At 35.9% G+C, this 23018-nt stretch overlaps 1 protein-coding gene across 1 annotated transcript in view; it reads left to right on the top strand.

The window, feature by feature from the left end:
- The window catches only part of LOC140148546 (uncharacterized), a 143648-nt gene that overhangs the window by 104709 nt on the left and 15921 nt on the right, over positions 1–23018 (top strand). Inside the window, 10 exon segments of the mRNA XM_072170539.1 lie at positions 4172–4276; positions 10536–10674; positions 12874–13081; positions 14152–14291; positions 17192–17323; positions 18417–18560; positions 18727–19037; positions 19039–20104; positions 20106–20349; positions 20352–20895. Coding sequence (XP_072026640.1) covers positions 4172–4276; positions 10536–10674; positions 12874–13081; positions 14152–14291; positions 17192–17323; positions 18417–18560; positions 18727–19037; positions 19039–20104; positions 20106–20349; positions 20352–20895 — 3033 coding nt within the window.

Genomic DNA, 23018 nt, shown 5'->3' with positions numbered 1-23018 from the left:
TATGTTTAATTACCCCTTCAAAAGAATTTAATCCTCAATATCAAAATTGTTTAATCCTTGATTGGTTGTGCCTTAAGACGTGGTCAAGTTAACGAATAGAGCCGTTAATTAAAAGCTTATAAAGGTCGATTACTTAAGGAACATTTCAGCAAAAATTTGCTCGTTTAGTGGGTTGTTAATCAGCACTAAAATCATATAACAGCTAGTATGTTTGTCAGCCTGTTTTGTCGTGATATTTTTTTTAAATATTGAAGTATGTAAAAATTTGCCCAGATTGTATTTTGGCAGGCTTTGCTTACAGGAAAAGTGTCTTTAAATTGTTTTATCTGATTTTTAGTGCTGGCACCTAATTAATTAATTAATTAATTAATTGTAATTGCATGAAAACAAAAGCAGATAAATGTGTAGCAAAACAAAAAATAAGCCATATCTAGACCGTAATACTAAATAATGGCGGCAAGGTGTTTGTCTACAAGTTCGTTAAGACTAGAGGTTTATAAAGACTAAGGGGTTGTACATCTTATCCTATGAGTAGCAAGTTGTTATTCAACACTCCGCCCATTTGCATATGTGTCAGAAGGTTGGATAGGACGATGGATTTCCTTAGTGAATCTGAATTTAAGACTCAGACTTGATTGAGAAGATATTCAGTGGAGGACATGATTATGATGAAGCGCCAGGGTTTTGTCTTAGATCATTGTTAGTGTAGTAATTTCTTCCTTACATGTATAGACAATACTGTTATCTGGGAATAATACAGTAGTAAGGAATATAGGCCTATTGTCAAAATGTTGACTCTTAATCTGGATGTCAGGTAAGATTGCATCGTCTTTTTCAAGGAATGTTTGATTTATTTTGATTAAAATACTGCTTTTTTTCTTCTTCTTTTTTTTTTTTTTAACACGGTGTGAAATTGACAATGTTATCACATTTCCAAGTTCTAGAAGAAGCTGGTTTGGAATATTTTGTTCTTTGATTTGGACTTTGTTTATACAGTTAACAGAATGAATTGAATTAAAGCAAAGGTATTCAAGTACAAATTTGATTAAGGGCTTTTCTGTCTCAAGTTGTTCTTAAGACATCACCAAATTTGCTTTAAGATCACAAAAGAAAATTCATATTCCGTTCACAAAAGAAAATTCATATTCCGTTCCGAACTCATGCCTTGCTCAGTAACATTGCCAATGGAAACCTTTCCCATTTTAGCCAAGTATGTATTTCTGAACATAATGACACATCTTATAATTCAAATTGGGCCATGACCTTGCTATAATTAGCATTCCAAACCAAAATCAGCTCTCGTTCGTGCGTTCTTCCTGCATGTAGTTAGCGGTGTTGTCGCTAATATGATGTAATGTTGAGGTATATGTTATGGGACCCTCAGGAAAACCAAAGCATCCTTCAGTTATAACTACCATGAGAACCCACTACCTGTGTTAGGTTTATAGGTGATCAATTTCACTGGAGATTTGACAACCGCTTAATTGGATAGAGCGTACTCGTACGATGACGGTGCGATGTTGGAAAGATTTATCAGAGATATGGTTCTGTGGTTCACACATTTCAAATTGAGGATAGATCTATTTTGGTTGCATCTTGCATATAGATGCACTGAAGTGTATTGAACTTCTTCAAATGTATAAAATGTACATTTCATGTGAATTTATTATGACAAGTTAAAATTTTTATTGAAAATAAATGCAACCTTTTCGACTGAATGTGTGACAATTCAGCACTAAAAATATCCAAATGATTTGTAAAATCCGGACTGATATCCACTGACCACAATTGATACAAATTATGGTCAAGATCTTGTACTGTCATAGGATCTTTTTCATTTCAAAAAGGTTTAAAAATAAAAGCTAGCAGGTGTTATTTTGATATTAATTAGGACTGTAATGACACCTGAAGTATTAGAATGCGGGACGGATACAAACCAGACTAAGATTGCATGATTGGTCACTCTTCCTTGTCCACTGGACTGCTGGTTTAAGTTTTGAGTTAAAAAAATGGGATATTAGCCTAATTAGCATATGGAGAGGTATTATCTTTGAACCATTTGAAGTTATGAAAAATGGCCAATCATAATGTTTAGTATTACACTTACAGTAGAAAATAGCAAATTACATTGCAAAATGTTATGAAATTAGCATGTGTTTGTTAAACTGCATTTGCTTCATCATTGAAAGTGCTTACAAACTTTGGCTCAAAACCCTTTGAGTGATACCTTATACTGTGATATGGGCAGATATTTGGATCAATTGATTTTCATATTAATATGTCTTTGGAGTTCCTTGTTAGTTCTTTTACCTACACTGCTCCTACATGTACATGTACACGTAGGGCATAATACATTGTATGTCCCTTTACTCCCCACCCTGTCGAGTTTAGTTATTGATTTGGTCCTGTATATTTACTGAACTTGCCTTGTTCTTGCCTTGTACTCATTTGTACTTAGGGTTACACATTTCTGGTATTTACTTTTAAAGATTGGATTCAAATATTGGTTTCATTGAATTTCTCAAGACTGGGTTTCCTTTGTACACATATTTGTATAGTACACAAAGGAAATATTGTTTTCCTGTACCTTCTGTAGATACATGTATAGTACCAGGGATATGAGTACCAACCACCTGTACAGCTTGGACCATGATCTTTGAGCAGTCTGTTATAAGACAACAACAACAACAGCAATGAAAAATTGTCTGGTCTTCTAATTGACAGCAAGCTAACAAGTCAATAAAATATTTGGAAATATTTTATACTTTAAAAAAACCACCAATTTGGATCAATTAAATGACCTATCTTGTCATCAATGCTTGAACTAGAAAGAAAGAGAGATGCAGTTAATACTAATTGATTGACCAAATGTAAATCCATACTGCAATAAATGCAGGCAGGGGCAAGATCTACAGACAATAATAAGATTCTCTCTAAGCAATTACTTGTCCGAGACAGAGAAATCTCTAGGAACATTGCAAATGCAAGAAAAACACTGGATGTCGAGATTTCATTTTGATAGCTACACTAGTGCATTTGGTAATATATTCAAAAGCTCTGGAATGATTGAGTGTGGTCAGTGTAAGTGATGAACTGACGATGTGTGCTCTCCATCTTGTGACTTGTAAATGATGTGGATACCCATGCACTAGGATCTACAACATGCTCATATATCAAGGCACAGTTCTTTAACCCTAATACATTTGCACATTCATTAAATGACCTTTTGAAAATTTGGGTACAAAAACTCATACTGTGAAGCTTGAGGTCAAATTTTGCACTATGATTGTTTAATTGAGGTTATTGGACTATGCCATTGGGATGAGGCCATTGTGGTCCATAGTGATGCTGGAATAAAAATGAACCTGTGCACACCAACTATACAAGGCTTGGTTTTTCGCTAGTAAATTGATATTTGGTAATTCAGTGTGTAAATTTGGATGACTTTCATTTTCACATGAATAGAGTAAGCCATGATTTGTTAAGGTGGCGATAGCTTGGCTTCTTTTGAACATCATCACTTGTTTTCTTCAGGGTCATTGTACGAGTAGATGTCCTTTTGAATTGAATGGTAATTTAATGAATAAAAGCATCCCCTTCCTTATATATCTTGGCCATGAGTTGGTGGATAGGTAAATGTATTTAATTAAACTGCTTGCATATGGAGGCATCTATGCCGGCATTATTGATTTTGGAAGAGGGGATGTTGGCTTGATTTCATGTCTCCACTGTCTTCCTTTTAATGTTATCTTTATCACGATTGAATTTCAATTGAAAGGAATAATGCAAGGATTGAGGGGGAAAATAGGGGGAAATGCGTACCATATTGTACTTTATGATCACATTTACATGACTACACATATGTGTAATTTACACATTTTTGCATGGATTTTTAGTAATATAAATTATGCATCTAGCATTTGAAAACTCATACCGTTTATGATTATTTTAAACCACTTTAATATGTAACACTAAGTGATATGGTAACATATAATGTAATAATATATAAATCTAACATATGTTGTGCTGTGTATGAATGCTGACATATCCACAGTTTGCATCCTGCATGGCTCAAGTTTATTTTTTCGTTTCTATTATATATAATTTCTCCATTCCGTTTTTTTTATTATTTTGATTGCCTGTTTTGAACTCTCACCCATCAACCAACTAGAGTCACGCACAGGCTCAGCAGTATCAATCTTTACCAAGAAGCTCGTGAAGAAGCGGATGAAAATTTTGATGAACTGTGCGATGCGATTTCAGACCCAACGACCCAGTAAGTGTGTGTGTGTATTGTCCCACTCTGACATAAGTTGATGTATTACTTCATTTTCCTCCTACTCACACACTCACTCCTTCACATGCATGTATTTTAGATTTTTTTTATCATTTTTCCAGGCTAATAGTCATAACTTACTTACTTCATCATTTTTGTTGCGACTTTCTAGCACTTGCATTGTTTGGTTCACTTGCAGATTCATCTTAACTTGCTATGTTCACAATATATTTTAGTATTTGTCAATAGGTTTCTTATGTGGGTGCAGAAGTAAAGTTTTGGGACTCAAAATTCAATTCTGTCCCAACCTTGGCAGCACCGACATGTTGCGCACCTTTACAACAAGACTGAACTCACTTGCTACCCTCCACCCAGATGTATGATAGGGAGTATGATGAGAAATGTACATAGGCTCAACCAGTGTGAGGGAGGAATACTAACATACTCTTCCACACACTGGTGTAACAGACCCCTCAGTTAGGACCCAGTGGCAATTTATACAGTGTCTATGGATGTGTCTTGATTTCGCCCCATCTGACGCTTTGTTCCCCCTGCTGCCCTCCTCATTTATTCTTATCACAAAAAGTTAAGATTTGCACGCATTGAGGGCTCAATTCAACAAAATCTCGTCTCCATCCATTTCTCCCCTGGGTAGTGTCATTCATGATTGCACTTATACACATTATCCAGGAGAGCTCAATGGAGATGAGTCTTTGTTGTTCTGAGCTTCAAGTCATAGCACTGCCATCATTGAACTAACCAACTGCATATAATTTCACACTAATTTCTTATGTGAGATTTCTCACCTGATGTGCATTATCAATGTGATGTCTAGTTAGTTGCTGACCGTACCGATGTCTAATAAAATCAGCGTAAAGTAAATATGCATAACAAACCATTTCCACTGCACAGCGATTTCTTGTCACCAGCACATATTTGTGTACACATAGCTTGGTTTCTATGTTGATAATTATTGCTATCAGTAAAGTCTTTTCAATCAACTTATCTTTTTATCTTGTCATTTGTGTGCTTTAGTTTGATGTGCAGATTAGTGTCAAGTTGAATATTTTTGCTCAAAATATTTATTGAATTCTACCATTCTCTTGGTTCCATGAATTTGGAATGAGGAAATGAAGCCAGTTTCAACAAAATTGAAAAAAAAAATTGCGACAGGAAACTCCATTAGAATGCATACGATGTATTAGAGCACGAACCAGTGCTTTGGTTCGAGTGAGTTGATATTGCCTTTGCATTTATAGCAGGCAAGGCATCTTGCACACTCGATCCAAATAGCCCCTGCTCCGTAAATGCACATCGTAAAGACCTGTGTCTCTGAATATTACTTTACTAGTCTCAAGTACTAGCCACTGCTTCTTAATTGCTCATTTTGAAGATCGTCCATCTCCTTGTAGTGCTAGTCTAATAGCTCATCAATGCAAACACTTGTGACTCACAGTATCCGTAGATTCTGTACACTAAGCCAGATTTTGTGAGCCAAATATTATTACGTCAGTACTCTATTTGCATTATAGTGCTTATGAACTTATTACAAAAAACACTATTAATTAGAACGAGGCCTGATTGAAGAATACCCTGTTTTATGCCAATCATTTATATTAATTTTGCCGTCAGTACAATGACACTAACTCAACCATGCTGAATTTAGTATTTATTAGATTAATTCATTGTAAGACAAAGTGGTATGCCTGTTATTTGAAAACGACATGCATCACTTTTCTGCAAGTCATAAGCCTTTGGATATTGATTAAAAATTATTAAGTCAATTTGGAAGCATACTCTATGACACGCTTCATTCCATTGGTTTGGGATGACAATTGAATGGTTGACGTTGTGCATAACATGCAGTTACTCCAACAGTTGTGTATTTTTGAATGCAACAGATGCAAAGCAAATCAATTGAAATGTCCAAAGAATATTGGCTCACATTCATTTTTAGCAGCAAGTATTTGTTACGGTCTGTTACAGAACTTTCATACTGACGCATACTGTGGTTGACTAAGCCTTGTTTGGTTGTCATTCCATTTGACAATAGCATATTGTTTTTTTAATATTTTGCAATTTTATAAGTAGATTAGTTTAGTGATCAATTCATCATGTCTGGAAAAAATGTTGAATCTAGGAAGATGTTGGTATTTGGAAAGAAATTTTGCCTCTCTGATAATCAAGAAAATTGGCAAGAAATAGTGGAGGATATCGCCATTTTTGTGGGCCATTTGGCTTTTATTCCTGAGAAATTGACATTTCTTCCAGATATGATGATCGCACATAGTAACCACTGTAATACATGTAGCTATAATTTTACAACTCACACTGCTTAGTTTGAAGTGTTTCCATTAAAAATGATATGCAGGAACAAATTTCAAAAGATTATGAATTCCAAGAAACCGTGATTACCGTATTCGTCCGAGTATAGTCCCACGTTCGTGTATAATCCCACCCCCCATTTTTCGAAAAATTTCAGAAATTGTTTTGGAGTGTCACTGGACCTAGACCTAGATGCTAGGATCATTCATGGTTGACCTAAACAAAAAAAACAAAACAAAAAAATTTCAAGATATTTTGTATTTTTAATATGAAAATTGATAATTTGTATTCATGTCATACTCTATTAATGATTTCAAAATGCATTTAAAAAAAAAAAATTTTTTTTTTTTTTTTTTTTTTGAAATTGAGTATAATCCCACCCCCAATTGTGAAAAAATTTCACATAAAAAACGGGTGGGACTATACTCGGACCAATACGGTACTTGGATTTGAGCACTTGTTCATGAAATAAAACTCCTAACAATACATGTAGTGAAAGCTTTGTGCCTAACTAAAATAGAATCTTCTGAATTTAATAATTAAAGAAACATATTATGTTCTGTATTCCTCCTCTTAAAAAACAGGGAAGTTAAACCATTTGATAAAATTCAGAATTGGTTCAAAGATTGTTGTTTTTGTCCCAAAATGAAAGTGCAAACATTCTTTACACCAAAAAAGGGTAATCCCCTGAAGGCAGACATCTTGGTTTGATTTTGTTGCAATATTATTTTTGGCTATAGGTGATCTTTATTCAAAGCCAAACCACAAAATATGTAATTCAATTTTGAAACATTTCTGTGTCAAAATGTGTATTTGTATTGCCTAGTGAAGCATAACAATTTCATATATTCTCTGAAGTTCCTCCTTGCAGTAGCCTCGTTTGATCTCAAATTTGTATTCATAGTGAACGCATTGCATAGTTTGAATAGTGAAGCGTATTTTACTTGATTTCATTGATTGAGAGCAATATTGACCTTATAATCAATGCTTGTTGTTATTCTGGAAGCAAATAGGCATATTTCACCCCACAGCAGCTAAAGGGAGTATCCCATCATGCATTGCAGTGTATCAGCTTGCTCCATAGCAAATATATACAAAATATAAACAAGAGCCGCTTAGATATTGAGAGCTATGGATAGTTTCACAATACTTTAGAGATCATATTTTTTCAAACAAAAGTCTAAGCTCCCCTGATATAAGCGAGTAATTGAAAGTTGAAGTGAGGGATTTTGTGTACACTTTCTATGGCATGTGCAGTTCTACTATGGTACTACAGAGCATGATGGGATACACCTATCAGCTGCTGTGATTTCACCCTATAATTTCATGGATGGAGGAGATCAATCTGACCTAGATTTCCAACTAGGATGTAACAGCCTGTAGCTAGACACCAGTAGGCTCCTATTTGGTCTATAATTGTTATCTGTACTGACCTCCTTGCCCATGTCAATTACATGGGGGAGTCTTCATCAAGCAAACTGATCTTTGCACTGACACCGAATGCCCAGGGCTCAAAATTCTCTCAGATTTCAGGGGGCTTTAAGGAGAGGTGTTGAATTGATTGACACTGGAGGGGTGATTGGATGAAGGAGGATGGATGCACACAGGTATTAACTGGTCTCCATACAGGAAAGCATCCATGAAGACTGTTTCAAACGTTCTATTTTCTGACCGGCTTAAAAATTAAGCTCATACAGAGATAGCTTTCATCTGGAATTGTAATGGTCTACAGAGTCTTAAATACCACAAAGAATACGATAAGAACCATTGTCATCATAGATGTCAAGTGAAATTTCAATCAACAGAAAAGAAGAAGTGAATCTTTTATTGTAGTAGTGGTCTGAAGATCTTCCTGATAAGCTTGTACTTCATAATACATATAATCTTTGTTTTAATTGTAACCATAGCAAGAGGAAGTGGGCCATTTTTCCCAAAGAGTTGCAGGAATAGAAAGTATATTAATATTACAGATTTTTTACAGAAAGTGAGAGTAATAATACTTTCCATAATATGTCAAAGTACAATTAAGTATAACATTATCGCAAGGATGGGTAGATGTGTGGGTGGTGGCTGGTGGTGGTGTGTGCACATACTTATATGCACCACATATTCCTTTCCTCTAGTGGCTCACTTATATAGCACTTATAATACTTAACATTTGGTATATGGTGTACTTATGCAAGTTAAATTTGTGGGATATTCATAGATTATTTTAAACAAGTGGTACATAATTTACCGAATGTCCTAAACATGCATTAAAACAAACAAGTAAACAGGAAACAAACACTTAATATTCAATTTTTCACTCAATATTTTATGTATATTATTTATTCCCATGCCAATTTTTTGCCTGGTGTACATTTTCCTACCACAATTGAAATATTATTTAAGACTAATTTCTCTATAGTCTGAATATTTGACATAAAAAGTTTTATGAATCAACCAATTTGTTTTCTTTGGATAGTTTACATCACATGACAATAGCTGACGTATTAATCTATGGCTGCATTGTATAATCTCTGTGATTTGATCAAAGGACACTGCTGTTTGAGAAATTTCGAAATATCAGCAATACTTTAGTATTCACTCTTTATAGCAAAGACCAATCATGCTGTAAGGCTTTTTCTTGTTTATTGATGTGCGACATTTCATGTGCAGAGGAAGCTTTTTCATTTGTTTTTGCGCCACTGGAAATTTGTAGAAAAAGCCTGAAACGTGTTTGAAAGTCTGTGGCTTTTAGATAATCACAACAAGTTGGGGTAAGCATGTCCACAAGAAGGGGTGGTGGAATCAGGACTTCTTTATGGACCTCTGAAATTAACTGCCAAATCAAGGAGCATAAGGAGAGAGGGGTTCAGTCCTGATGGGGTTCATGCCCCTTCCCCTGGTTATATGCCACAGATGAAAGTAGAACATGATAAACACTATTAAGATATCAAGCTTGGAAGGAAGAGTTGAAAGTCCCACACTTCCTGTCATTTCATATTATTAACAGCCCTTTCCATACTTTCGATCTTTTTAATGTTTCCCTAGAGAACACATGGATATTTACAAGGAAACATTTTATACTTAATAACTTCATCGCCCCTGGATAAAACAAGAATAACTTTTCACACTTCCTAAACCAAAAGCGCAGCCGAGTAAAACTAGTAGTTATGTTATGAGATGGAGGCATACACTGTGCATACAATGGCACCGCTAGACCCCATTTCCAGATCGAAACTAGTCAACGCTTATGTTTATCTCTAAGGAAGTGCTTGCTGGGTTTCTTTGCAGGCTGTTGCCTCTCATCCTTCCAAGCCGACCATGTTTCTCTCTCTTCCGTTGACTTCATTTGCTTGAACTTGTAATAGGGATGTCATGAACTTGCAATCGAAGTTTCAAGTTTAATTTCTCGTGTCAGCCGTGGGGTGTGTTTGCACTGTTTCCTTTCTCTGGTCTTAGTGCTAGCTGGAGAAAGGTAGACATTAATTTTGCCAATTTTCTGCTGAGTTGGACAATATACCTGCAACAGAAGTATTTCATTTCAGTACAAACAAGAAGTAGTACGTATGACGTTTGTTCGCATACCTCACAGTCGGAGCTTCAATGTCCTGCTTTGGTGATTTTTAGACTTAGCCCATGGATTTATGTTATGCAATGGTGGATAGGAAAACAAACAACTGTTGGCAAGGTTGCGTACGACTGCAAGCAGACCTTAACCAAGCTAGTGATCATAGTAATGCATAATTATATTTTGAATTGGATCCAAATTTAGACATCATTAACTTCATGCCAGCAGCACACTCATGTATAAACTTCATACAAGTTTAAGCCAAGTGATCAGTTAGTTTGAATAGTTCCTTTCCTGATGATGTAGATTGGCATTCAAGCTTAAGACTTCGAACACAATTGGAATATTATCTAAATCGTCTTCCTATTTGTATTTTTACAGAGTTTCTGTAAGTAAACGAACATTTGGTGCTAGCAATGCTACGGTACATGCATGGTATGGTCAGCCAGTTTTGATACGATCGATGTGGGCCATGGCAGTGAGTCAACACCAGTTTTACTTGGACAAGAAGCATAGCAAGGTAAGGAAGGCGTCAGACAAAAAAATAATTAAATAATTGTTTAATTGCGAATTGTGAAATTTCTTCCGGGAAATACTGTTTCGCCTATTTTTGTGTGTAAAGGCTGGTATCATATGCTTTATTGTTCAGTTGGAAGTAATGAACAATAGGAGATTGGTCAATAAAACTTTGACCCAGTTGATAGACGAAAAGGTTGTTGATCGCTTCCAACTGGACAACAAAATGCTTAGGTTTTTAACAGTATATAAACTTCAGTAATGCATGAGAAAGTGATAGTCCTAATGGAAATTATATTAACTACCACATGTTCGCAGCAGAGTGAACAAGTGTGAGCATATGCCGTGCAGACATATGTTTGCATTTGTTTCGCTCAAATCACATATGTTCAGGGTACCAGTAACTATTCTAAGATGCAACCAGCTTGGTATTCTTGAGTAGAGCCATGGTAAATTGAAATGAAATGTTTGGAAGATATTAGGAATTGCCAGCTAACTTAATTTATATTTGAAACTTGAAAGTTGTTTGTTTATCAAAATGGCTTGCACTGTTTTAAAGTCACATACATACATGTGCAAATTCAGTTGAACTTTGTAGTTTGTTTGCAACGTGGTAAGATTTAGTTTAGTTCTATTAGTTAATTGTTTTACCATTGGAAAATTACTACACAGCTAGATTCATATCGGTACCCATCAGCAAAGCTGTTCCTTTTGTGCCCCTGCAGTCCTTGCATTACATTCAATACAGGATGCAATCACATATCTTACAGTACCTATGTAGTACCCACTATATATCTTTCATTGGGTTGATGGTAAACTCTTACATGGTGGTTGGTGGCTACAAGCTATGGTACATAGTGGGTACTGCTACTGTAGAAGTATGGATTTGAAGACCCACATAGAAACATCCATACAAGAATGTGATCTGGTTTGTGTACCCTAAATGAAAGTGAACAACATCATGTTGAACAGTCATATTGAAAAAAATATGATTCCATGATGACATTTGCAAAGAGTTGTGTCAGTAGAGCAGGAACAAATAAATCTGGTATTAAATAGACTCGTCTGGCCGTTGAATTCGCAACATCTGCACTAAGTATCCGTCTGTCGGAATGTTAGCAAACATGAAATATCATCAATTCAATCATGTCCCATATGGATACATGACAATATTATGTTTCCTGATTGATGATGCTAACTTAATTATTGGCAAAATGTTGAAAATATGATGGGTTAGACTTGGACAAATCAGACAAATTATTGATTTTGTAACAAGTGATTGTTTCATTGGATCTGAATTGGGAATTTGGTCTCTATTTGCACATACACACAGCTGCACATTCATGTATGTACACATGCCGGACTTTTGGTACAGAGCTTGGAAGTTACAAGTTTCCTGTGTAATAAATGTATGCAATAACCATCATTTTAGTCTATCACTGTATTAATAGACTACATACACTTACCAGTTTGTGCCAAAATAATATATTTTTTCACCAGATCTAATGAAATTTGACATATGTAATGAAACTATTATTGCGCCATATCTTAATGGATTGTTATTGATCAGTAATAATTGATTGATAATATCCTATCTGGTAATTTATTCAATACTCCTATAACAGCCTAAACCAATCAAGCTGTTAAACCCTAGCTCCCTCCCATACAGTGGCAAGTCAGGGGACACGTTAGGCCAGCTAGGGGAAGTAGTTGATTAGGAATCCGTGAGAATTGTCTTCCCGCCTTCCTGCTCAACTAACAAGTATTGCTCATCCATTCATTCATTTATTAGCCCATCTGTTACCAGCTAACTGAATGAATAGGTTACATAGACTAAAATAATTCTTTAGGCAGTTGTTGGCAAGCGGTGATTTCGTCAGGCAGGGTGCCTACATATTGGCTATGATAGCTGCAGTTGTGTGAGCTAGTGAGCAGGATGGTGTGGTCAGATAGTGTGGGTTTGGTTGGTACTAAGTTTTACTTTTCTGACAGTTTTCACTGCATTGCGGTGCTTTAAATTTCATAGAAATTGAGCAATTGCTTTGAAAGTGAACCTGAAGTTGGGTCATCTGAAATCCAAAACTGAATATATTTGCTATTAGTTTCATAGCAGTTGTTGCCTAATATTGCACTTTTGATTTGAGTTCTCTCTAACATCAATTTTCATTAACATTAGTTAATTTCTTTTTGATCTTATCCATAGGAGCGCTATCCATCGCAGCGCAGTTTCAGTCAGATAGCGACAGACCTGACTGTAAGTACCGGTTCCCTGACAACGTCATCGCAGGCATCACAAGCTTCGGATTATAGTAGTGGAATTAGTGCCGACACGGGGACAGGAACGGGAGATAGTACCTCCAATCTGACAGTACTTAGAGATGCCAAAGAGCAGCATAAGGATAAACTATGTTGTAAGTATTAATATCTACAGTAGCTATTCACATCATTCTATGTTCTATATTTACCACAGGAACCGTACAGTTTCGATGCCGCTGTAACTATACAATTTGGTATCAGGATCCGAGAAAAGTATACACAGCTGAATTAAAGCCATGATGATGATTTCAGTCAAATTTAATTTTGTTATTCTTTGCCAAAATCATTACATGATCAATATATTAACACCGGTGAGGGGTTTTCGGATCATTTTTAAGCCAAAAAAAAAGGTAGAATGAAAGAAATCACTTAGCAGCTTAACTGTTTTGATCAAAAATTTGACTACAATTAAAGCACTTCAGGTTAGTCTTTCACAGTACATGTTTGGGTACTACAATTGTGCCAAAAGTAAAATACAGGGCATCCTTTGGAGCAAATCACACATTACTGCTTCAACTTGCATTCCATCGAAAAATTGGATTATATGGAATTGTTGAAAGTTACAGGCCTTGCCGTACGTAATATAGCATGATTTAATGCTGCTAGCCTCGCAGCCACTTTCAACAAATGATGTTTTCATTAAAAAAGACACATGCAAAGTGACAAGTTTCAATTACACCTTAAAAAGTTGTCGACTTTGGGAAGGAACACTCTCAATTGCAATCAGCATAACTTATGTCACTTAATAACTGAACTAGTCATTTGAAAGGTTTACAGCCCCTCCTTGTAAACCCTGGAGATCATCATGTTACTAGACACCTCTATCGTATCTGTAATAAGAGGAATTATGGGAGGGGAGAGAGGGAGGGAAAAGAGGGGAAGAGAAGAAAGATACTGTTTAGCAGGTGGTAAAAGCTTAATAAATATTATACAAATTACTCTTGTCATTGGAAGCATATGTGGTAAAGTACAGTTTACTTTCACAAGCACTATAAGTGTGGAATTTTTACATTATTTATCATTGGGTGTTGCAGTGCTGCGTAATACTATGGCTACCTACATGTTTCAGGATTTATTAAACAAGATTTTGGGAAATAGGGGAAGATATTTGTGAATCTGAACAATTGGTGATGGATTTTGAAACTGTTATTTTTTCTTTGTTCAGCTTCAAGGGAGCTTCTTGCCTTGGAGGGGGAAGCAGCGAGAAAGGAGATGATCATGGCATTGAAAGCAAGGAAAGATGCCTTGGAAGAACGACTTAAAGAACGACTTGAGGAACTCAAGAAAGTATGCGTCCGGGAAGCGGTAAGTAAATGAATGACCCGTTGCTTCCAGATATTTACAGATATTGAATAGAAATGACCTGTAACTATCCAACCGACTGACTGACCAGCACAATTCCTTACTAGGAAGTGCTTAAGCTGCCATCTCCTAGCTTTAATGGTATACAGGCAAGAAAACTTAAGTCATGCTTGATTAAACATCATATATCATCACTTCAAAAAGCTTATTATCTCTTAGCATTTTGGATTAAACATCAGTTATGAGCATTTTTAAAAGCTTACTGTATTTGTAAACCATTTTGTCACAAGTTAATTTATAAATTTAAGCCAATCCTGGCATCCTGTCTGTTGTTTGTGTGTGGAAGATGATTAATGCATAGATCTTCAATTGGTCCGTTTAATTTGTATTTGGTGCAAGATTTGATGTAAGACTAGACAAGGAGGAAGGCTGGATTTGAAAAGGGATGGTTGGGAGCTGTCAAAATGTGTTGCAGGAACATTTGGATCAGTTTGTACCACAGATTGCAGTGATTATGATTGAATCCAGAAACTGCCTCAGGTGGACTGTTTAGTGTATTTTTTTCAGGAAAAAATTAAAGGTTTGTAAGACGGAGACATGAACAGAGACGTTAATTTCCTAATACAGTAATTATTAGTTAGTTATGCATCTAATCTTGTGATGATTGAGAATGATTGAGCATTTTTCTTGGCTTGCTGTAAATGAATGCTGCTTAAAATTCAAGTAGGGGAAGCGTGTTAATTATTTTCATCAAATGCTCTGAAATATAGTCTGGAAGTTGAAAACATGTCAAACAATGTCACCAAAGATACTGATCAATTAGAGCTAAACCTAACTCTTTTGGAAAGAAAATGAAAGTGAAAATACTAATTTTCTTTTTAAGACACGCTATGCAAATTCAATTGCCCATTAATATAAGGGCCTTTAAAAATAGTCCAGGTGAATCAAGACCAGCATTGTTTAGCATTAAATTAACAATTTCATGCAAATGTTAGCAAGAAACTTTGCAAGTAATTTGCAATCTACTCTCCATGTTCAGTGTTAATAGGGTGTAACATTGTCCATACACTCAAGTTAGCCGGATCATTGCTAAAGGTCAGGTCACAAGGCCTAGACTTGAATGAAACCCAGTGGACCAATGTGGTTTCATTATACATCAATTTCTTGATGTTTGTGTGATGGGAGCAGAGGGACCGTTTATTTTATTTTAAAGATGTTAAGATTGTGCTGTGGTTCTTGAATTAAAGCCAGTAATGAAGTAAATTAGGAAAACTGGAAGTGTGTATGGTCCCCAGTCACAAACCACACAAACATTCCCTGGGCAATTTTGGTTGTTGGACATCAAAAGCCATTACCTTATCAACTTCCTTGATTTGCCCAAGTGCTCCAATCAGTGTTTTGCAACAAAATGGCAAATGTGGTTCAGATTAATTTCAGATTTCTATCTTTTTTTGTTATTGAATGTAATCACTTTATAAAGTCTGACCTGAAATACCATTTACATTTGTCTGATTGTTGATTTTTTTTTGTTAAGTTATGTTTTTGTACATTTTTGTTATATTTTTTGTTGTGTATGCATTCAATGTATTTTTGGTAAACCACTAGAAAGGCTATTGACCTGGTAAACACTGGTATCAGAAATTCTGCACAAAAGATGTGTACTATACCTCCACTATTATGCTACTGATATCTAAGCAAGATTATGTTACAAATCTGTTACAAGCTCATTTACTGGAGATGTCAGAGTTTATGTAACTACACTCTTATTAGGAGTTAGTAGGGTCAGTGAACTTGGGCTTCAAGTACAGGAATATTTGCCTGCAACCATAGACCTCTGCACTACAAGGAAGTTTAATGCCCTCCTTTACTAATTCATGTTACAATAGGGTCAAATAATACCCCTTTAGGCTAGTATAAAATATAAATCCACGCTGAATTGAAGAGTTAGGTAAAGCAATAGCCCAATATACTTAATAAACATTTGACAATACAAAAAAACTTATATTCTCAATATTACATAATTTTTTCTTGCAGTAAATTTTATAAAGTTTATATGTTTTTACTGGGTTCATATTTAATCCTTAAAGGATTATGTAATTAACTTTGATGAGTAGAGTGTCTCCATTCACCTGCTCAAGGACTCAATTGAAGTGAAGTTCAGATGATATATGATGACTTTAATTATCCGTAAATACATTATGAGAAATTATGAGAATCTACAAATACCTTGTGTACTGGCAGGTCATTGCACCTCCCATTAACATTTTCTCCTGAAAATCTAACTTGCATTTTATTTGCCATTCTATGATTATCAATTCGTTAAAAATATATTTCATGGTGTGGAGTGACTTCAACAGAAATAGTATCTTGATTTATACTACTGAGCCCCGCTGATTTTTTTTCTCTCTCAATATTTTCTTATGTCAGTTTGCTCAAGCCCCAAACACGTCTTTTGATTTATACTGCATGGTTAAGCAGAATTCTGAATTTTAATGAAGAAAAGAATGACATTTTCAAGGAGTTCAGGAAGTTATATTTTTGAATTAAGTATAGTTTTCTAGAATACTGATATTTCTTGTGACAAGACTGTAGTAAAAGTGAAAGCTCATTAAGCTTTCTGCACCAAAAATAGCATTGGCATTTGTCACATTTTATGGCAATGAAGATCAATAAGATTTGTGTTGTAAAATCAAAGCAAATGTCATCTGTCTGAATCTGCAATCCTCAGTTGCTAGTTCTGAGACACAGGTACTTATAGATCTCATTAATTTTGAGTCGATACGTAGTGGCTATAAAAAGAGCATATAAACATATTGTTTTGTTTCCTTGTTATTTAAACCATTTGAAGCATGCATGTAGCCTATACTAAATTTGTTTTTCATATATATTATTTGTTTTAATAGGAATTAACTGGAGAGTTTCCCTTGGACTATCCTCGTAAGTCCGGCGAGGCACTACCCCATATTAAGAGGAGAGTCACTACTGCATTTACATTGTCAAAGAAGACTGTCAATGCTGACAATGATTCAGCTGAGGTAAGATATACAAACAAACAAACAAACGATTAGCTATTCCATTTGATATCCATGTGCCCACTGGAAGACATGACCTTAACCTGCCTCACAGGGAGTGGGAATTTCAAATGAGGTTACCTGAATGTGTGACTTGATTTATGTTAAAGATTAAGGTTATGTCTTCCATAGGATGGGTTTCAACTGTAAAAGCCCATTGCGATTAAAGCAGAGTTTAATTTCTTATTCTAAGTTTACTTTTGAACAGTGACTAGCAAACCTGTTTCAAGAAAATCAATTTCCAAAACTTTGTATAATGTTATATCAAATTTCTTGTCTTGTAACTCAATATGATATCATTATCAGCAGATGCAGTAAAACCGTAGACTGGTATTAATGCACATTATGGAAAACTAGATAGATTATTGACAAATCCAATCAGGATATCACAGAAAATCTGCTTCCTAACATTAAGGAAAACAGTAATAGGGGAAACATTTATCTATGACTTGTCAGTTAATGTTAAACTATATCATATGAAATGTTAGGTATGCTTAGAATCAAACGACTCAACTTCCAGGGGGTTCTTGATTTTGGATTAGGTGGGGATGTGTGCCTTGGTATTCTGAAAACTAACCCAGAAAATAAACCAAATTTGATGAAGCAAAATTGGCAAACATTCTGCAAATGTTTGCCAAATTTACTAAAAAATGAAAATTAGCACTATTTCAAAATTTGTGGAGAAAATTTTGAAAAAAGTTTTCTGAAATTTGTGGCCCAGACCCACAGATATGAACCTAAAGCCTGAATTTGCTGTCGTAGTGTGATGTCAGAATTGATCCTTTCTATGGTCAACTGGTTCACACTATCAGTGTTCAGATCCACAATCAAAATGATCATAACACAAAGTCAGTGGATTGCTAACAGGTGTGCAAATCAAGCAAGAACCAGTAACAAGGTGACATATCCACTATGACAGCAAATATGTTACCCAAATCTGCCGCACAGCCCTGGGCACACATCCCCACATCCCCACATCCACCTTTGCACTACATAATGCCCCCTCTATAGGATCGCAATTTAGTAACATTTGAAACATTTTTTTTTTTCTGTGTAGAACCGACAGCTGGTACAATTGGAGACTGAACAAGAGATCCAATCGAAAATAACAACAGCAGCAAGAAAGTTGGCAGATGATCCGACAATTAGCAAGAAGGTGCGCAAGACAAGGAGGGAGTCCTACAAGAAATCAGCTCACAAGGTAAATGGCTAAGAACTCACAATTTTTCACTGCAAATACTTTACCTGATTGACCCTGTTTTATTAAATTGATTCTACTTCATATCAGATTGAAAAAGATGTAAGAGTAACAAACGTTGTCAAATTGCATTTATAATAATTCCACTTTTTTTTAATTGTGTTCACAGCTTGCCAGTATAGAGCATGATCTGAAAGAGCTGAAAATTCGACTTGGTTTGGAGTTACCTGACAAAATGGCTCCCAAGGCTGAAGAAGAAGACATGGAAGGTTTTGAAGGAACATACCGGAAGATCCATGCTCCGAAAACTCCACCACCTGTTCGCTCCTTATTTAGCAGGGAACGAGGGCGTAGTAAACACAAGGATAAGGATGATAAGCGAATACGCTCAAAGAGTGTGCCACGGCAACTGTTGAATGGTGGGTGGCGGTCACCGCCTGCCACTCGTAAGAACAAGATTAACGATGATCGTGAGGCCATCCAATCCAGTGGACATATACTCTGACATACCTCATCAAAATAGCACTAGTTCTTTACCAAGAAAGATCAAAGATGGTTTAAGATCACGTTCAAAGTCTCATGCAAACTATGCTTCTTTACAAATTGGTCCCGGGAAGGAGAGAACTTTAAAGCGTGCACGTAGTGAATATAGACTACACTTAAAAAGTGCTCGAAGTGAGGAATTTCTTAGCAGTAACAGAGACACTGGAAGTGCTGATGTTGTATTTACAATTGGACCCGATGCTGGGTATGAGGAAGAACGTTCTAGTTCAGATAATGTGTATCATGTCAATGCTGAACCAGTTTATAATGTCAACTCTAGGAATGAACCCGATTGTAATGGTAATGGTGACCATGAACCAAGATACCAGCATGTCAACTCAAGTCATGAACCAAGTTATAATACAAGTTCTGGTCCTGAACCAAGTTATAATACAAACTCTGGGCATGAACCAAGTTATAATACCAATCCTGGTCATGAGCAAGTTTACAATAATACCAGTAATGAACCAAGTTACAATGGTAGTTCATCGAGACATGAACAAAGGTATAGAGAGAACCACAGACAAACACAGCATGAGAATACGTATGAAACCTTAGATAGAATTCCAACGGCTTATCCAGGAACACCAGATAGAATTCCAACGGGTTATCAAGAATCGCCGAGATATCAGCGTATCAGTGTGGAATACGGGGACTCCCCACCAATACCCCTTCCTTCTTCAAGAACTCGCTCCAAAACTCCTGTTAGTTATAATGATTCAATAAGTAGACCATCATCAGGGCGAGGGCCTCCTACTTATAATGGTGGATCACCAAGGAGATATAAGATAGTGAACCATAATGCTGATAGACCACCACCCCCTTCTTATAATAATGCCTCAAACAGGACATTACCTAAACAATTGGGACGTTATTATGAATCGCCAGAATTGGTATCGCAAAGAGACCATAATTATGATCCCCCTCCAATGAGGTATCACGCTGCATCCTTGCATGATTTACAGCATGCGACAAGGATGCTAAATTTTTCTCATACAGACGATTTACGACATAGAATATCATCATCAGCCGACATCTATGAGTCAACCTCCATCACCAAAGAAGCATGGCTCTATGGGAAATCTTTTGAATATCAAAGCGACCAGTCTACCAAATCAACAACAAACTGAGGAGGAAGAACAGAGCTTCAACAACTATGCCCCGTATCGGGGCCGTGGTTATTACCGCTCACAACAATATCAAAACTATACTTCTCGATGCATGAAAGTGTTTCGAGTACAACAAAACGTTATGAATTTGAAGATGTAAATAGTTTTATAAATCAGCCTTATAATCATAGAGGAAATGATACGGATCAAGGCAGCTCAAGTTCAACTCACTCGTCCATCACAAGTGAACGTGACCTTATGCCCCCTCCTCCCCCTGTTGATCATCACAGAAGGAGACATAATTCATTCTCTTCCAACCAATCCACAAGCAGTCATTCGTCGCATTCTTCGCTCACAGGTCCGTCTCAAGTGAACTCCGCACCATTCCACGTCCAACAGAATCCGGCGTTTAATCGCTTGACCGAGTATTCAAACTATGCAAGCATGCAGCACACAGCATCTTACTCTAGTATATCAAGTCAGAACTCAAGCACATCAAGTGCATCCATGTACCCAGAACCCCAACCAGCTGCTGTGTATAGGACTACATCATCAATGGTTCTTAGACCACAACCAGCCATTGGTAGTGGTATTGCCGTTAGTAAAGTACACTATCAACCTGTTACTCCCATGACATGTGAACCAGTCTCAAGATCCAAGAAACTTGCTCATGGATCTGTTAGCAGGTAATTATCATATAGTAATTTAAATTTTAAAAAGACTTAATTTTAAAAGTGTGTTTTAGGAAAATATAACTAGCGGAGAATATTGTGTATAGTGTGTCTCATCTCAAGTTGAGAATAATGCCATGTTAGATTTTGCAGTAGCAGATTTGAATTGTATGCGCTATCCTAATCGCACAGGGCTTATAGAAGGGTGATTTGATCATATGGTGGCGATGCAACTGTGTAAACGCACTTATTTGAATCTGCCACTGATGAAATCCAACATGTTGTTATTCTCTACGTGAGATTAGACACATTATAGGCACGTTGATTCCTATTATAAGTTTTTATAGCAGTTTAAGGATTCACCAGATTGGACAAAAAAAAAAAAAAAAAAAATAACACAATTAAATTTGTTAGAAGCTCTATCCGTTTTGTTTTCATATAAATTAATATGAAGTAAATTAAGTAGGATTATATATTATTTTTGTGATCTGATAATATTTTGGCTAGTTATTAGTATTAAGATATTGCCATGATCATTTCAAGAAATCATAATATAAGGATCATCAAACCATATACTTAAATACAGATTTTAATAGATTTCAATGCATTTCCCAACTGTTCATACTCATTTGATTTTAAATGATCTATTTCTCTGTATACTTATTTTCTGATTTGCATTATAATGTTCCATCAGCCATGACATTTGAACTAACACCTCGCTAACCCATATTAGTTTGACTTAATTTGATATTTTATAACCCAAATTTAGACCCGTCATAACTTTTAAATTTGCTGTTTCCTATTTTGTTATGCCACTGATCCATTTTACCCACACCTAGTAAGTTCCTGTGTTTACTGTTTGGACTAACTTTGTCATTATGACTTTAATAATTAATCCGTTATCCTTTAACAATTAACCTTTAGAATTAACTTTATGGCAATGATAACTGTAAAACAACTTAAATTCATGAGCATAGTGTTTAACAATTTGGCATCAAATTCCATTGAGGTGATTTCATAATTCTGATAATGGGCTGGGTTCTTTGGCTTAAAGCTGAACTCACACCCACTGATCCAGGGTTGTAGCCAGAGTTTTTAGCGCCGGGTGGCATTTGAGGGAATTTTTGTGAAATTGACAATTTTATTGAAAATTGTCTAAATTTTGCCAAATTCTATGTAATTTTGCAATATTTGACACTTGAGTGCTGGGTGCTAGAGCTTAAGTTTTATATCAGTGGTGGGCTCTAAATCTGAGTGCCGGGCTCTGCCGCCCGCCACCGCCCGCCGTAGCTACATCCCTGCTCTGATCCCTTGGCAGTTAAAAATGCAGGAAAATTAAAAATTATACCAGTATGTCCATGCATTTCATAATGTAGCCCATGTTGAAAAACAAATATTCAACAGTGACAAGAAGTATGCACAAAGGCGGTGTTAACCACCTAAAAAATGATCCTAGCTTATCTGCAAAAAATGCCTTGCTTTCAAGTGTTTTTATCACACAGTTTCATAACAAATTTGCCATGAAAATAATGTGTTTTACAGTATTTAGTACTTTAAAAACAGCACCCCTGTCAGTTAACACAAGAATAATTTTCCTTTTAATTATAAATCATTAATCTTTATGTGGGTTTAGAGTGATTCACTAATATTATCTGATAAACTTGGTAGAACCTTTGCCAGCTGGTAGTAAGATTAGGTCTTTAACAAATAGCAATGAATGGTTGCCATGCCAACAAATGGTTACGATTTTAATAACCTTTTGAAATGATCCAAATGTACTAGCATGTCATCTATAATTTTACGTACATGTAGTACAAATGTATTTTAATTTAAAGTTAAAATATGATCGTTCAGAACATAGTTCTCAGAACTCACGTTTTGCAGCTGATGTGAATTGTCAAAATAGATATGCATCATAATTGGTGAGATAAAACAAACATACATGTGCAAGTAATACACCAAGTATAAACCACTACATGTGTTTGCCGGTAAACTGGGACCCTGTTCAGGACCGGCAAATGGTTTTTAAAAAAAAATTCTGCGCCTAACTGAGGATGTTGACCCCATTTTACACAAATTATACACAATTTTTGTTTGGATTTGAACCTATCCACCGGGGACTGATTTTTTATATCAAC

Source organism: Amphiura filiformis, chromosome 3 (genome assembly GCF_039555335.1).
Source record: "Amphiura filiformis chromosome 3, Afil_fr2py, whole genome shotgun sequence".
NCBI classification, from domain to species: Eukaryota; Metazoa; Echinodermata; class Ophiuroidea; order Amphilepidida; family Amphiuridae; genus Amphiura; species Amphiura filiformis.
Note: the sequence above shows the minus strand (reverse complement) of the source record. Positions and strands in the feature narration are given on the sequence as shown.